Source organism: Anomaloglossus baeobatrachus, chromosome 4, assembly GCF_048569485.1.
Source record: "Anomaloglossus baeobatrachus isolate aAnoBae1 chromosome 4, aAnoBae1.hap1, whole genome shotgun sequence".
Taxonomy (NCBI): Eukaryota; Metazoa; Chordata; class Amphibia; order Anura; family Aromobatidae; genus Anomaloglossus; species Anomaloglossus baeobatrachus.
In genome coordinates, this window is record NC_134356.1 from 220,560,661 (window position 1) to 220,578,234 (window position 17,574).

The 17,574-nt window shown below is 44.9% G+C and overlaps 1 protein-coding gene across 2 annotated transcripts in view; it reads left to right on the top strand.

The window, feature by feature from the left end:
• The first annotated feature begins 6,932 nt into the window (after positions 1–6,932).
• The window catches only part of FAM53C (family with sequence similarity 53 member C), a 47,390-nt gene continuing 36,748 nt past the window's right edge, over positions 6,933–17,574 (top strand). The window contains exon 1 of one of the 2 annotated variants that reach the window (XM_075342382.1): positions 6,933–7,801. In XM_075342382.1, coding sequence (XP_075198497.1) covers positions 7,724–7,801 — 78 coding nt within the window. In that variant the 5' untranslated portion in view covers positions 6,933–7,723. The remainder of the gene's footprint in view (positions 7,802–17,574) is intronic. The other variant, XM_075342380.1, reaches the window with a different exon arrangement.

Genomic DNA, 17,574 nt, shown 5'->3' on the forward strand with positions numbered 1-17,574 from the left:
GTGTTATAGCTGTTGAATTGGAAAAAGACAGTGGAAAATTTTGAATTAACGGAAAGACTGCAGAAGCAGTGAAAGCTCGGAATTCGTTGGAGTTCGTGGAATACGTCATACGGGTCTGGCAACATAATTAATGACAGGTATGTACCACAAAAGTGGTTTAAACCTGAAGGTCCGTTCTGGTACATGTAGTGCCCCATGTTTACTGTATATACTGTTCTCTAGGTCAGATTTACAGGTAGCTGGAGAGATGGGTGGGTTTGCCTACCTAAAAAACCCTTGCCTGTGTCACATGAGGCATGTAAAATGTTATTTGGCACATGGCAGAGTGTGTAAAAAGCAGCCTGTGTGAAAAGTGCTCTAAATCATTAATCTCAAACTCAGCTGGGTATATGGGCCACACATAGAAAAAAAAAATTGGGGGGGCCGCATTGATTGCAGGACACAGTGACATTTTTATTGGAGCCATATTTCATTTTTGATGGTAAAAAAGTTTCCATGCTATATTTATTTTTTTTATTTACATTTTATAGTTTTACAATTAGCACCATATAGTAATATTGTCCAACATCTTTAAGGAATGTCCCCCATCCTGTTTCCCTTCTAGAATTAATGTTCCCATCCTGGTCCCCATCCTGTAGTAATGTGCCAATCCTTGTCCCCTTTTGCAACTATGCCCCATCTTTGTCTCCATCCTGTAGTAATGTTCCCCATCATTGTCCCCGTCCTGTAGCAATGTGCCCATCGTGTCCCCTTTTAATAATGTGGCCATGCAGGTCCTCTTATAGTAATGTGCCCTTTACTGATCCTCTTCTTGTAGCAAGGTCTCATCCAGGTCCGCTATTGTGCCATTCTACACACACATAGACATATACACACACACACACACACACACACACACACTAGCAATGTCCTATCCTGGTCCCCTGTTGTGCCTTTAAAAACACACACACACACACACACACACGCGCGCGCGCCCCCCTTGAAGATCGCAGCCACTGTGACCTCTTCATCTAAGATTCAGATGAACGTTTTGCTTCTGCCACCCAGAGTCGCGTTCTCTCTGCACTATTCCAATGGCAGCCGCCGGCCAATCAGAGGCAAGCAGGTGATGTCATACGAATCAACTACTTGCCTCTGATTGGCTAGTGGTGACTGCCATTGGACTAGTGCAAAGAGAGCGTGACTCTGCGCAGTGCCAATAAAACATTCATCTGAAATAAAGCAGTGAGCAATGACAGCTGCGGCCCCTGGACCGGCTGCAATCGCTAAGGGGGGCACATGCTTGCGGTCCACAAGAAGCCAACTAGGTGGCTGCATCCAGCCCGCATGATTGAGACCTCTGCTCTAGACAGACAGTCTGTGTCAGGATACTGGAACTTCTCCTGTGAGATCTTGGAGAGAGATCATGTGCAGGCAAACCCTGCAGAGATACACATGTGGACTTTTGGTGTTCTGGTTGGGACTTTATGCTGGAAAACACTGTTGTTTCTGTGCTGCTTGAGGGGTTTATGAAGGAGTAATAAACCTGCTGAACTTTTAAATGAAAAGTGTTCCTGTTGCTACCTTGAAGATCATCAACCGAGTAAGTACCCCCCATTAAACAGTGTGTGAACTGTGTGCAACATCACTATACGCTAGCATTCTTAGATAAGTTTAGAAAAAAAGAGGAAATAAAAGCCATGAAATTAAATTGTGTGATGAAGGCCTGTGGAATATGTTCATGTATTGGCTTTTGCCATGATCGTTAAAGGAAACTTGTCCTCGTGTTTCCTGTACTAAATTGTTTCCACTACAGGTGTTTTAATTGTAATCAACTTTTTAGGTGTGTCTCTAGTTAATCTCCATAGCCCAGGAAACTTATGAAAACCAACATAATTCTAATCATGGGGCACACAAATTCCCACAAAGTGATTCCATGGACTGGCCCAGACTGTCCTTGGCATCACCTGCAATAATCCAGCGCTTTGCCTTCATTGATGTTGATGAAATTCCCTACATCAACCAGGTGATGCCCAGCAGAGAACTTGGCAGATATTTATACAGTGGGTACAGAAAGTATTCAGACCCCTTTATATTTTTTCACTCTTTGTTTAATTGCAGCCACTTGGTAAATTCAAAAAAAGTTCTTTTTTTCTCATTAATGTACATTCTGCACTCCATCTTGTAAGAAAAAAAACAAATGTAGAAATTTTTGCAAATTTATTAAACAAGAAAAACTGAAATATCACATGGCCATAAGTATTCAGACCCTTTGCTCAGACTCTCATATTTAAGTCACATGCTGTCCATTTCCTTGTGCTCCTCCTTGAGATTGTTCTACTTCATTGTAGTCCAGCTGTGTTTAATTAAACTGATAGGACTTGATTTGGAAAGGCACACACCTGTGTATATAAGACTTCACAGCTCACAGTGCATGTCAGACCACATGAGAATCATGAGGTCAAGGGAACTGCCAAGGAGCTCAGAGACAGAATTGTGACAACGCACAGATCTGGCCAAGGTTACAAAAGAATTTCTGCAGTATTCAAGATTCCTAAGAGTACAGTGGCCTCCATAATCCTTAAATGAAAGAAGTTTTGGACCACCAGAACTCTTCCTAGACCGGGCTGTCAGGCCAAACTGAGCAATTGTGGGAGAAGAGCCTTGGTGACAGAGGTAAAGAAGAACCGCAAGATCACTGTGGCTGAGCTGCAGAGATGCAGTAGGGAGATGGGAGAAAGTTCCACAAAGTCAAATATCACTGCAGCCATCCACCAGATGGGCCTTTATGACACAGTGGTCCAACGGAAGTCTTTCCTCAGTGCAAGACATATGAAAACCCACATAGAGTTTGCAAAAAAAAAAACCAAAACGCATAAAGGACTCCCAAACTATGAGAAATAAGATTCTCTGGTCTGATGAGATGAAGACAGAACTTTTTGGTTATAATTCTAAGCAGTATGTGTGAAGAAAACCAGACACTGCTCATCACCTGGCCAATAAAATCCCAAAAGTGAAATGTGGTGGCAGCATCATGCTATGGGGTGTTTTTCAGCTGCAGGGGAAGGACGACTGGTTGCAATTGAAGGAAAGATGAATGCGGCCAAGTACATAGATATCCTGGAAGAAAACCTCTTCCAGAGTTCTCTGCACCTCAGACTTGGCCGAAGGTTCACCTTCCAACAAGACAATGACCCTAAGCACACAGCTAAAATAACAAAAGGAATGGCTTCAGAACAGTTGTGACCATTCTTGACCGGCCCAGCCAGAGCCCTGACCTAAACCCAATTGAGCATCTCTGGAGAGACCTGAAAATGGCTATCCACCAACATTCACCATCCACCCTGACGGAACTGGAATCCTTCTGAATGCAAAAAAACCCCCCCTGAAACATAAGAAGGGTTCAAGCCCCCTGAAAGGAAATAGGGAGGGTCTTGTAATGCTTTTAATAACGTTTTTAAGCCCGTGTTCACACTCCATTTTTTGCAGTGCATTTGGGGGTCCCAAAAGGGGATGCAGACAAATTGTTGAGGCCATAGACTACAATGACACACATTTCATTTCATGACATACAGTTCATTAGGTGTACACTTTTTCCTAAAAGTGTCCATCTGTTCAGATGAAAACAGAAATCGGGCAGACTACATTTCTGTGCCTGTCTAAGGCCACGTGCACACGTTGAGTATTTGGTGAGGTTTTTTTTACCTCAGTATTTGTAAGGCAAAACCAGGAGTGGGTAATAAATACAGAAGTGGTACTCATGTTTCTGTTATAGTTACCGTCCTGGTTTTGGCCACAAATACTGAGGTAAAAAACTTAGGCCACATATACACATTGAGTATTTGGATAAGTGTAAGCGTTATTAGGCCTCATGTACATGAGTATTTGGTGAGTTTTTACCTCAGTATTTGTGGCCAAAACTAGGACTTTAACAATCAAAGGAAAAGTATAATAGAAACACAAGCACCACTTCTGTATTTATTACCCACTTCTGGTTTTGGCCACAAATACTGAGGTAAAAAAAATCATTAAACACTGGTGTGCATATGGCGTAATAACCTTTAGGCCTCATGCACACGTTGAGTATGTAGTAAGTTTTTTTACCTCAGTATTTGTAGCCAAAACCAGAAGTGGATAATAAATACAGAAGTGGTGACGTGTTTCTATTATACTCTTCCTCTGATTGTTCCACTCCTGGTTTTGGCCACAAATACTGAGGTAAAAAACTCACCACTCATGTGCATGTGGCCTAATAACTCATACACTTAGGCCTTGTGCAGACATTGTGTATTTGGTGAGGTTTTTTAGCTCAGTATTTGTGGCCAAAACCAGGAGTGGAACAATTGGAGGAAGAGTATAATAGAAACATGTCACCACTTCTGTATTTATTACCCACTCCTGGTATTGGCCACAAATACTGAGGTAAAAGTGCAGAAAATAGAAAAAGTAGTTCAGCTCACCCTTCCTAAAGTCCGATCAGGATCAGTGTTGGTGCACGGAGCTGCCCTGGCCTCAGGCAGAACACAGACAAGCAAACTAGAGTATGATCTCCAGCACTTCAAAGAAGGTTAAAAATATTTATTGAGGTTCTATTAAAAAAGATTCATCGATCATGAAAACAATGATGGGGAGATATCAGACATGTTTCAGCTAGTAGAGCCTTATTCAACATGTCGGATTTCTTTTAATGTGTCCCCCATCACTATTTTCATGATCGATGGATCTTTTTTAATAGAACCTCAATATATATTTTGAACCTTCTTTGAAGTGCTGGAGATCATACTCTAGTTTGCTATACTGAGTTAAAACACTCACCAAATACTCACCGTGTGCACATGGTTTTAGCTAATAGAGATTACTTAGGTACTGTAGACACTGAGTATTTGGGGAGATTTTTACCTCAGTATTTGTAGCCAAAACCAGGAGTGGAGCAATCAGAGATACAATATAATAGAAACACGTCACCACTTCTGTATTTATTACCCACTCCTGGTTTTACCTTACAAATCCTGAGGTAAAAACTCACCAAATACTCAACGTGTGCATGTGGCCTAAGTAATCAGTATTCGCGAAAACCACGTGCACACTGAGTATTTGATGAGTTTTTACCTCAGTATTTGTGGCCAAAACCAGGAGTGGGTAATAAATACAGAAGTGGTGCTCGTGTTCCTATTATACTTTGACCCACTCCTGGTTTTGGCTACAAATACTGAGGTAAAAAAAAATTCACCAAATACTTGACATGTGCATGTGGCCTTTTAGGCTGAATCACAATTTTAAGGGGGTTTAGGTGGGACCCCCAAATGCACAGCAGAAGTGCAGTGTGCACACGGCCATAGCCTGCCCACATCACATCACTGTGCGTAGCCTGCCCACATCACTGTGCGTAGCCTGCCCACATCACTGTGCGTAGCCTGCCCACATCACTGTGCGTAGCCTGCCCACATCACTGTGCGTAGCCTGCCCACATCACTGTGCGTAGCCTGCCCACATCACTGTGCGTAGCCTGCCCACATCACTGTGCGTAGCCTGCCCACATCACTGTGCGTAGCCTGCCCACATCACTGTGCGTAGCCTGCCCACATCACTGTGCGTACCCTGCCCACATCACTGTGCGTACCCTGCCCACATCACTGTGCGTACCCTGCACACATCACTGTGCATAGCCTGCACACATCACTGTGCGTAGCCTGCACACATCACTGTGCGTAGCCTGCCCACATCACTGTGCGTAGCCTGCCCACATCACTGTGCGTAGCCTGCCCACATCACTGTGCGTAGCCTGCCCACATCACTGTGCGTAGCCTGCCCACATCACTGTGCGTAGCCTGCCCACATCACTGTGCGTAGCCTGCCCACATCACTGTGCGTAGCCTGCCCACATCACTGTGCGTAGCCTGCCCACATCACTGTGCGTAGCCTGCCCACATCACTGTGCGTAGCCTGCCCACATCACTGTGCGTAGCCTGCCCACATCACTGTGCGTAGCCTGCCCACATCACTGTGCGTAGCCTGCCCACATCACTGTGCGTAGCCTGCCCACATCACTGTGCGTACCCTGCCCACATCACTGTGCGTACCCTGCCCACATCACTGTGCATAGCCTGCACACATCACTGTGCATAGCCTGCACACATCACTGTGCATAGCCTGCACACATCACTGTGCATAGCCTGCACACATCACTGTGTATACCCTGCCCACATCACTGTGTATACCCTGCCCACATCACTGTGTAGCGCCTGTATTGTGCCGCTGCTTTGCCATTTACCACCCAGTGTGTGCAGGCAGGCACCTCCCACTGTGGTACCAATGCCACAGTATGGGCAGTGGAGCCGGCTCAGGCCTGCATCATCAGCCACAAGTTACTGACATGCAGAGCCTAATCCGGCAGAAAACTACACTTCCCAGCACGTCCTGCTTCCACACGGAACACGGCCGGCCGATGGGGGAGTGTTCCTGGCCGGGGATGTGAGCGGCCAATCCCGGCATGCCGCACAGCCCGCGATACCCGCTAACGATCCCGGTGACACCGCGCCGAGCTGTGCTGACATCACCCGCCTGCTGCCCGCGGTACCAGCCATTGGTGCAGGCTGACCGAAGCGCAGCCGCCTGCCCCGTCTATCGTGTAAGATGGTTTGTTCCGCACTAGGGACCAGGGCAGCCGATTCGTCTGTGGGGGACACTGAGACGGTTACGGGTGGTCTCTCCTGCCGCAATGTACCCTGTGCGCCTCGCAAAGCTGACCGGGGCTGACTAGTCACTACACCCAGCACGGCCGGGACTGGAGACCGGCTTCAGTACCTTTTGCACCTTGCTTTGTCGTTCCCTGACCCGGCGGTTCTCCCTATAAAAGTGGTTCGGTCCAGACGCTATTTAAGGGCGCTGCAGGGCCGCTGGTGGCTCAGAGCTGCTCTGGGTCGTAGGGAGGGTCGTTGTTGGGGCAGGTAACGGTAGAGCAGGTGGGGGCGGCGGAGACAAGGTGAAGAGGAGGCGGGCTGATGTGGGAGGCCTCGGCGGTGCGAGCGATGTAGGATGCGGCCCGGAGAAGGCGCCGAGCAGGCCATCTCCTGAGGAGGGAGATAAACAAGCCTTTAACTCTTCATGCTCCAGAGCTGCAGTCACTGGGGGCCTGTCATCGCTGCCCTCAGCACAGCATCCTATTCATGCACGGGCAGAAGATGTCACTGGGCAGACAGGCCAGCACCGCAGTGGTTCGGAGGTGGTGAGATGCTCTACCCGATCCTGCATCCCCATGTCACGATAGCGGGCATCCATCTGTACATCCGGGGTGCATGCGATCCGTGCCAGTGCAATAACACCAGCCTGGGGTGGGCTTAGGGCCCAGACCACCCACATAGGTCAGCGTGCCTGCATTATTTACTATGCCTATACTGATGCCCGTCTGCCATAGTGCATGATGGAAATAGCGGGTCAATAATGGGCATGTCATCATTCCAAGCACAATCCATGGAGCCCCAGGCCCACCAGACCTGCTGGCTTGTTATGGGCACTGCCCACCCCGGTTATCCTGCTTGATCCATCATTTCCATCAAGATGTAACGTGTTGTTGTCTTGTCCTGTTCTGCCGGGTGGAATGACTGTATGTTTATTTAATGCAGGCTGGAATGATGGGGTCATACTGATACCATACTTGTTGGGCCCAGTGAAGACTGGCACTCAGGTTGCCATCATGTCCTATACTTGTTACTGAGAAGACAAGTGAGAGGCTGTCCTAAGCATCATGATCTCTATGATTACGGAACAATTACAAAAACAAAGTCTGGAGGACCTGAAATGCAAATCGTTCAGCATAAGTCTGGTAAGGTCTTGTGTGCCAAGTGGCGTTGGGTCTGTCTTGCTGATTCTGTATGTGATCTCCGCGTGCCAGCTAGCATTTGTGCCCGTCAGTGCATGATGAGGGCTTTTATAGGACCGATAAGGGAAGCGTTATTGACCTGGCATTCGCCATAAAGTTTGAATTCTAAAGTAAGCGGTAATCTTTTATGTGGATGTTATTGGTGAATAACGTCTGCTCCACTGCTCAGTAAGGCCCATTAGATGAATGAATAAAAATCAGACATGGCCTGTTTAATAGATGACCAAAGATTAATAAATGAAAATCAGACGTGGCCTGTTAATAGATGACCAAAGGTAGATGAATGAAAATCAGACGTGGCCTGTTAATAGATGACCAAAGGTAGATGAATGAAAGAAAATCAGACGTGGCTTGTTAATAGATGACCAACAGTAGATGAATGAATGAAAATCAGACGTGGCCTCTTAGTAGATGACCAAAGGTAGATGAATGAATGAAAATCAGACGTGGCCTGTTAATAGATGACCAAAGGTAGATGAATGAAAATCAGACGTGGCCTGTTAATAGATGACCAAAGGTAGATGAATGAAAGAAAATCAGACGTGGCCTGTTAATAGATGACCAAAGGTAGATGATTGAAAATCAGACGTGGCTTGTTAATAGATGACCAAAGGTAGATGAATGAAAATCAGACGTGGCCTGTTAATAGATGACCAAAGGTAGATGACTGAATGAAAATCACACATGGCCTGTTAATAGATGACCAAAGGTAGATGAATGAAAGAAAATCAGACATGGCTTGTTAATAGATGACCAAAAGTAGATGAATGAATATCAGACGTGGCCCCTTAGTAGATGACCAAAGGTAGATGAATGAATGAAAATCAGACGTGGCCTGTTAATAGATGACCAAAGGTAGATGAATGAAAATCAGACGTGGCCTGTTAATAGATGACCAAAGGTAGATGAATGAAAGAAAATCAGACGTGGCCTGTTAATAGATGACCAAAGGTAGATGAATGAAAATCAGACGTGGCTTGTTAATACATGACCAAAGGTAGATGAATGAAAATCAGACGTGGCTTGTTAATAATGACCAAAGGTAGATGAATGAATATCAGACGTGGCTTGTTAATAGATGACCAAAGGTAGATGAATGAAAATCAGACGTGGCCTGTTAATAGATGGCCAAATGTTGTTGTTGTGGTGGAAACGTTAAAAAATGTGTGCCATGTTGGTATCCATAAGATACCCCCCCCCTTTATTTATTTTTTCTGTGCATCAATTGATTCCTATGGACAAGTTGATGGGTCTAGCCCCCTACTGCAACTCTTGTTTCCAGATTTGCAAAAAAACACTTTAGAAGAGCCTATGATAAATCTTGTATTATGCCATCCTGCCGATGGGCCTCATACAAGATGTGGTGCTTGAGGTGTGTGTGTGGTTTGTATCTAATCTATTCCCCCCCCCCCCCCCCCTTTCCTATGGTTTCAATGTTTAATATCTATATGTTTAGGTTATTGGTATCTGGTCAGTGGGGCTTGACTATTGGCACCCTGATCAGCTATTTGTAGGGCTCAAAGCACTTCTCAAGCCTTATGGCATTTTTGATTTCAGCTACAAGTCACGCGTAATAGCAACTGATCTGGGCATTGTAACCTTTTTATTCAAGTAAAATGCCATCAAAATCAAATCTTGATCCCAGACAACTCACTTAAGTACAAATTTAGGATTTGGGCACAAACCTGTAAATCTAGATGTAGATAAATATATGGATATACACAGCTCTGGCAAAAAATTAAGAGATCACTGCAAATTTTTCAGTTTTTCTGATTTTTCTCTTTATAGGCATATTTTTGAGTAAATTGCAAATTGTTCTATAAACTACTGACAACGTCTCCGAATTTCCAAGCAATAAATTTTGTATTTATTTTCTGAAAATGAGAAATGGTCAAAATAACAAAAAAAAATAAGCATTGCTTTCATGCCTCAAATAACGCAAAGAAAACAAGTTCATAATCATTTAGAAACAACAATACTAATAATGTTTTACTTCAGGAAGAGTTCAGAAATCAATATTTTGTGGAATAACTATGATTTTTAATCACAGCTTTCATGCGTCTTAGCATGCTTTCCATCAGTCTTTCACACTGCTTTTGGGTGACCTTACGCCACTCCAGGTGCAAAAATGTAAGCAATTCTTCTTTGTTTGATGGCTTGTGACTATCCATCTTCCTCTTCATTCCAGAGGTTTTCAATGGGGTTCAGGTCTGGAGATTGGGCTGGTCTTGACAGGGTTTTGATGTGGTGGTCCTTCATCCACACATTGACCTAGCTGTGTGGCATGACCAGTCCTCAGAGTTGGGGAACATTGCCTGAGCAGAAGGAAGCAAGCAACTGTTTTCAGCATAACCTTTATATGTGGCTTGATTCATACGTCCTTTGCGAAGTTGAGTCTACCCAGTTCCAGCATCACTGATCCTCCATCAAATTTCACAGTGGGTACAAGACACTGGCTTGTATGCTTCTCCAGGTCTCCGTCTAACCATTAGACCACTAGGTGTTGGGCAAAGCTGAAAATTAGACTCATCAGAGAAGATTACCTTTCTCTAGCAATTGGGCAGGAATTGGGCAGATTAAACTTTGCGAAGGACGTATGAAATGAGAAAATAAAGACTACGTTCCTGATTAATGTCCTGCTGGTGTCAACTGACCGCTTCAGCTAATCGACATTGATGCCAGACCAGTGATTAGCTGCAGTGGTTACATTTTGACACTCCACACATTGTTTCGACCTGAGTAAATGGAGACCAAGGGGGCATCTGCTTGGGGCGTCAGAAGATTGACAAGAAATTACTTATGTTCATATTTTACACTATTATCAGATATTTTGAAAAAAATCATGACGCTTAAAAACCCATCTGTGAATTGTAAAAGGGTTCCTATGGATTACAAGTCCGAAACTGGTTATAAAGTGATCCTGTAATGTATTCGGAGACTCTGGGAAGGAACAGTTTGTCTTTCCTACCTACCCTGCTCTATTTCTTCAGTTTTTACCTTGTATTACAAACCAGAGCTGCATTCAGAATTCTGCTAGTTGGTATTGAAAACGGCTCACAAGTTTCTTATAAGGTGAACCTGACATGATTCATGTTGTCAGAACCACAGGAATCATGAAGTGGACACTGCTGCGCCACATGTTTTACTCTGAAACACCTGCGTTTCTGAGATAACGTACATTGAAAAGATGTGACTAGTCCAAGGCACGTCCTCTGACAGCTTCTCCCCACCCCTCTTCACTAGAATGACAGATGGAGCGGGGAGAAGCTGACTCTTTCAATGTATGTTATGTTTTTTTTCTTAGGCCGGTTTCACACCTGCGTTCAGCGAAATCCGCCGCTATGGAGAATAGCGCAGTTTGTTAACGCACTGCGCTATTCTCCATAGACTTGTATGGACAACTCACTGTAACGAAAGTGTCTGCGTTGCATCCGCTGCACGACGCAGTGTCGTTATTTTGACGCTGCATGGGCGGAAGGAACGCTGCATGTAGCGTTTTTTGTGTCGTTAAAATATCGCACCTTGACGGATTCCGCTAGTATCCATCAAGGTGTGTAATGATTGTCTATGGCGCCGGATTCCGCCGCAATGCGCTAAGCGGCGGAATCCGCTGACTGTTCCCGTCATGTTCTACTGATCATGCTCCGTATGTCCAGCAGAACGATCTAAATAGTTTAAAATCACTCCTGGTCTCTCTCCCCCCTCCCCCCTCTCTCATACTCACCGATCACGGGAGCTGCACGGCTGTCGCAAAGCTCCGGCGGCTTTTCCTCTTTTGAAAATGCCGGCCGCTCATTAATCCATCTCGTATTCACTGCTTTCCCCACCCACCGGCGCCCATGATTGGTTGCAGTCAGACCAGCGCCCACGCTGAGTGACAGCTGTCTCACTGCAACCAATCACAGCCGCCGGTGGGTGGGTCTATATCGTGCAGTAAAATAAATAAAAAAATTAAAAAAAAGCGGTGTGCGGTTCCCCCCAATTTTGATACCAGGCACGATAAAGCCACATGGCTGAAGGCTGGTATTCTCAGGATGGGGAGCCCCACGTTATGGGGAGCCCCCCATCCTAACAATATCAGCCAGCAGCCGCCCGGAATTGCCGCATCTATTAGATGGGACAGTCCCGGGACTCTACCCGGCTCATCCCGAATTGCCCTGGTGCGGTGGCAATCGGGGGGTAATAAGGAGTTAAATGGCAGCTTATAGCTGCCACTAAGTCTTAGGTTAATCATGGCAGGCGTCTCCCCTAGATACCTTCCATGATTAACCTGTAAGTGAAAGTAAATAAACAAACACCCGAAAAAATCCTTTATTTAGAATAAAAGACAAAAAACCCCCTCTTTCCCCACTTTATTAATCCCCAAATACCCCTCCAGGTCCGGTGTAATCCACATGAGGTCCCGCAACGCTTTCAGCTCTGCTACATGAAGCTGACAGGAGCGGCAGTAGAACACGACCGCTCTGTGTCAGCTCCACGCAGCAACTGAAGTGAGCCGCGCGATCAGCTGTAACCTCATTCAGGTGACCCGCGGACACAGCTCTCGGGTGGAGGACTGCAGCTGTGGCCGCGGGTCACCTGAGTTACGGCACAGCTGATCGCGCGGCTCACTGCAGTCACACTGGGGATTTGCGGTTCTTTCTCTTTCTCTCGCCGAAAAAAAGCAAAACGTTCGTTTAAAGGAATCCGTTACCTTTATTAGCACACTATTTGCAACGCATCCGTCACACAACGCAAATGTAAAACCGGCCTTAAATGCTGTGGTTTCAGAATAAAGCATGTACGACTACAATAATGCGGCCAGACTCTGATTTGGAGCTTGAATTTAATGTTGGGTTCCCTTAAACCGTTTAAATGACTTACTATATTGTAGTGGAAGTTCATACCTTGCATGACTGTATTTTGCCTGGTACAAAAGCTTCACTTTCAGATTTGCAATTTACCAGAATAACCTTTTTGCTGATGAGACTGCAAGGAATGCTGGGAGATCTCTGCTCTGAAGCCTGCAGTATTCGTAATGCAGCTCTGTGCTATTATTATACAGGCTGTAAGCCATGATTTAATGAGCTAAAGCTGTAAAGTTGGATTCTTTGCATATGATGTCTAGAAGGACCACTTTCTTGAGCATCTTAAGATGTGAGGATCGAATCCTCCATTTGATTATAAATTACGAGAGAGTGAATCCCCAGAATGTGTTACTCTTTTCTAGAAATTGATTGTATGCCATATGATGGTAATACATGTTAAATTGCATGGTATTATCAGTATATTATAGCGTTTGCTGGGCTGTTCTTCCAAAACAGAGGTGGTCTTGGAGCCTGGCATGTGAACTTGTGTTTAATGTGACGGGTTGCGTTTTAAAGGGAACCTGTCAGGTGCAATATGCACCCAGAACACGAGCAGTTCTGGGTGTATATTGCTAATCCCCGCCTAACTGTCCCTGTATCTAGTAGCATATATAAAGACATCTTTAGAAAAAGTATTTCTAAAGATCCTTTATGATATGCAAATGAGGCCAGTGACTAGTTGTAAGGGGTGTTAGTTCCTGCGCTCATTCCGTCCTCTTAGCATTTAGTTACTATGCCCACATGAGTGTACTAACATAGTATGCAATGCAGCATCACCAGCAGTGATGTGCGTACCTGTGTCCGTTGTCACCGCTGATCCGAAGTCCTGAAACTTCCAGTCGTGCACTAGACCTTTCTGAAGCCGGGATGCGTACACCCAGCTTCATACTGCGCATGACTGGAAGTGCTGGGCATTTTGATCAGCGGTCACCGTGGACACAGGTACACACATCACCGCTGGTGGTGCTGCATTGAATAGCATGTTGGCATGCCCCCGTGGTTGTACTAATATGTAAGAAGGAAGAATGAGCGCAGGAACGCTCCTTGGGACTAGTCCCCACGCTCATTAGCATATCATAAAGGATGTTTAGAAATACTTTTTCTATAGATCTCTTTATCTATGCTAGTGTATACAGGGACAGTTAGGCAGGGATTAGCAATATACCCCCAGAACTGCTCGAGGTTTTGAGTGCATATTAAATAATAAATAATAAATAAATAAATAATAAATAATTATTTGTTAGTTGTTTTTCGTTTGGGAACCCTCCCCACACACACCTATTGCCAATCCACATCGTATATATAGCCTGGGTCTCAGCTTCCCATACACGGTAAGTTTTTTAACTGCATGAGAGGACACACACAAGCTAGGGACCCCAACGTAGAGAAATACTTTGGCGTAGTGTTGGGGCTCTTCTGCATTGATCAATTCAGTAGCTAAATTTCTCTTTATTCATATATTCATGGCAGTAATGCAGGTTCCATTTTTCACATTTCATTCTTACATATAGCTATTGAATTTTTCATGTCAGTATTCACACAGCAGTTTCTGCTATTCCATGTATTCCCCTTACATAGTCACTGGTGTGCATACCTTATCTCCCCACATTGAGTGCATATTACACCTGACAGGTTCACTTTTAAATGACAGCCATCTGCCCAGAAAAGAAACTATCTTTTTACAAAGAGGTTTCTATTTGGGAGCATTTGCAGAACTAGCTGGTCACGCTTGCTTGCCATGTGTGTATGAAGATGTCAAAACCTGGTGCTCTATCACAGAAGGTTATTAGGAATTCTTAATTTGAAGACTTGCGATACTTTTGGTTTAGTGCACAAAAACTATGACCATGGCTGTAGATTGGGTCAGTTTCCTATCCTAGAAGGCTGCTTTCACACTACGGTTTTTTTTTAACATGCGTCATGAACGTTTTTTTGCTGTAAAAGTGGATCCTGTTTTTACAAAGAAAAACGCATACATGTTATTTTGCAGGATCCTGCCACTTGAAGTTTATGGGCGGGATTTGGAGTCGTGATCGGGAGTGAGGGGAACTGAACGTGATAGACTGGGAGCTGGCATCTGACAGCTGCAGACGCTGGTAACCAAGGTAAACATCGGGTAACTAAGCGAAGTGCTTTGCTTGGATACCCGATATTTACCTTGGTTACAAGCGTCCGTAGCTGCTAGGAGCTGGGCTGCCTGCTCCCTGCACACGTAACCAAGGTAAACATCGGTTAACGAAGCAAAGCGCTTTGCTTGGTTACCCGATATTTACCTTGGTTACGAGTGTCCGCCGTTCTCAGGCGGGGGAGAGAGGAGAGAGATGGAGGGGTAGAGAGAGACTGATCACGCCAGGCTGGTTTCTGGGCATGCTCAGTAGAGCAAGCAGCATCCTGTCTCAGCATGCCAGCGTTCACATAAGTTTGCATGCAGTATAGTCAGGATCCATTGAAAAACAGTATTTGTACGCTACTCAAAAACGCTACAAGTAGCGTTTTTGAAAAAAGTTAAAAAACTGCAAGTCGCTGGATCCTCACTATAACGCACGCAAACGCAGGTGAACGCATGTTGACGCAAGTCCATTGGAAATGCATTGAAATGAAAACGCATTTGCACTGGATCCGTTTTTGCTTTAAAAAAAAAACGTTCATGACGCATGTTAAAAAGACGTAGTGTGAAAGCAGCCTAATCACAGCAGCTATTGATGGCATTTGTGCACAGATTGGATCCATGTAACAATTTTAGCTTTTTTGTATTTATTCAACAAGTTCACTGATCATTGTTGGGTGAACCATCCCCCTTTTGTGCACAAGAAGTGAGCACTTCAATTGCAGAGGTCAAAGGAGGAAGGAAAATCTATTCAACAGCATCTAGGCTCCTAAATTCTTACAATGATGAGAACACTATTGATGTGCGCATGGCACTGTCATGTAGTGGTGTTCATGGACAGGTGAAGTACTACATTAAGACTATGTGCGCACAGTGCATTTTTCGCGTCGTTTTTGCGCGTTTTTCGGGTGCGTTTTTGGCCTCAAAACTGCAGGACTTTGCTTCCCCAGCAAAGTCTATGAGTTTTCATTTTTGCTGTCCGCACACATCTGTTTTTTTTTTTACCTGCGTTTTTGAGTAAAAAAAAAAAATGGACATGTCAGTTCTTTCCTGCGTTTTTCTGCGTTTTCCGCCCATGCAATGCATTTGAAAAACGCAGCAAAACGCACCAAATCGCGACAAACGCATGCGTTTTTTGACGCGTTTTTTCGACGCAGGTGCGTTTTTGTGTGTTTTTTAGCGGCCACAAACGCAGCGTCAAAGACGCAGTGTGCGCACATAGCCTTATTTGGCTTACTTTAAGATGTGCAGCAGAAACCTGCATTGCAAAGCCATAGAAATTTAAAGTAAAACCGTTTTGTTTTTTTTTTGTTTTTTTGTCACACAATTCTTGGTGGCATGGATAAAGCTGCTGTCTGAATTGGCACCTTCTAAGCTTTTTTGCCTTTGTAATTTGCATGTTGTCCTTTTTATTACAGCTTTAAATTTAATCTGACTGTATAATGGGTAGAGTTGGTGTGACTCTATTTCCCTGATTGTCCCTCAGCCACATTGGTAATCTGGAACCATGAAATCCTCCTTGTCGTTTTCTTTTTTTGATTGATCAGTTGGTGTAACGTCATATTTGGGGTATGACGTACAAGTGATTTCTCATTGGGTTGGCTAATCAAAGGGAGAATTTTGTGTCTCCACTGGTAAACCGGGTTCTATGGCTCCTATCTTGTTGTTAAACTGGGTTGTGTGAAATGATTCGCACCAATTATTGCAAAGGGTATTCATTCGGGTTTGTATAAGGGCAATTCCCTAAAAGAAAGGGGTCTCCTCAGTTTTCACCTTACTTTCAAGTGGTTCCATCCATTCTTATTGCTTGTTAATAAACTAACTTTTATATAATTTTGTTTTTATGCCCCCTAAAATTGTTGTTGGCAATACATCTTCCACTGGACACATTTCTGTGACTGTCCTACATTATCTGAATTTTACTTGTCAAAATTCATCTGCTTGCTGCAGAATTGATCCAATTCAGATGAATGGAGTTGAATTTTAGTTGCAAAATTGGGTGCTAACTGAAGCCTTCAAATGGGATCCCACCAGGCGTCCATGTACGCCATCACACATTGCTTCTCCATGTGCACGAAGCCATATTTTGTAGTTAATGATCTGTGTATTTTTAAAGGGAACCTGTCAGCAGAAATTTTGCTTTAAACCTAAAAGTTTCCCCTTCTGCAGCTCCTGGGCTGCATTCTAGAAAGGTTCCTATAGTTTTTGTGCCCCTTTTAGACCAAATTAAATACTTTTTATAAAGTTGTACCTTTTTGGTATGCAAATCTTCTAAATTATCCATGGGGGCGGGCTGTCTGGTGTCCGTTACTGTCCCTCCTGCCGATTTACGCCGTCCCCCAACGCTCCGTTTCATACCTCAGGACGCCGCCCAGTGCGCCCGAGGTCCCGCGCATGTGCCGTGTGACTGTACCGGGACTGTGCACTGTGTGCACAGTGTGACCGCTGGTGACGTGTTGCGCAGGCACGAGATTATGGGCGGCGCTGTAATTGTCATCAGCAAGTCCCGCCCTTTGCCCTCTGCCTCCAGCGTTCTGCGCAAGCGCTGGCCAGATGACCCAACGTCACCTCTCTTAACCGGTGGTGTCCTGCTCCGCTCCTCCCATCTATTTCCTGCTCCAGGGCAAGATGAGAAAGAGGTGACGTGGGGTCATATGGCCAGCGCTTGCGCAGAACGGTGGAGGCAGAGGGGAAAGCGCGGGCACGGGATTATGGGCGGGCACTTGCTGATGACAATCACAGCGCCGCCCATAATCTCATGC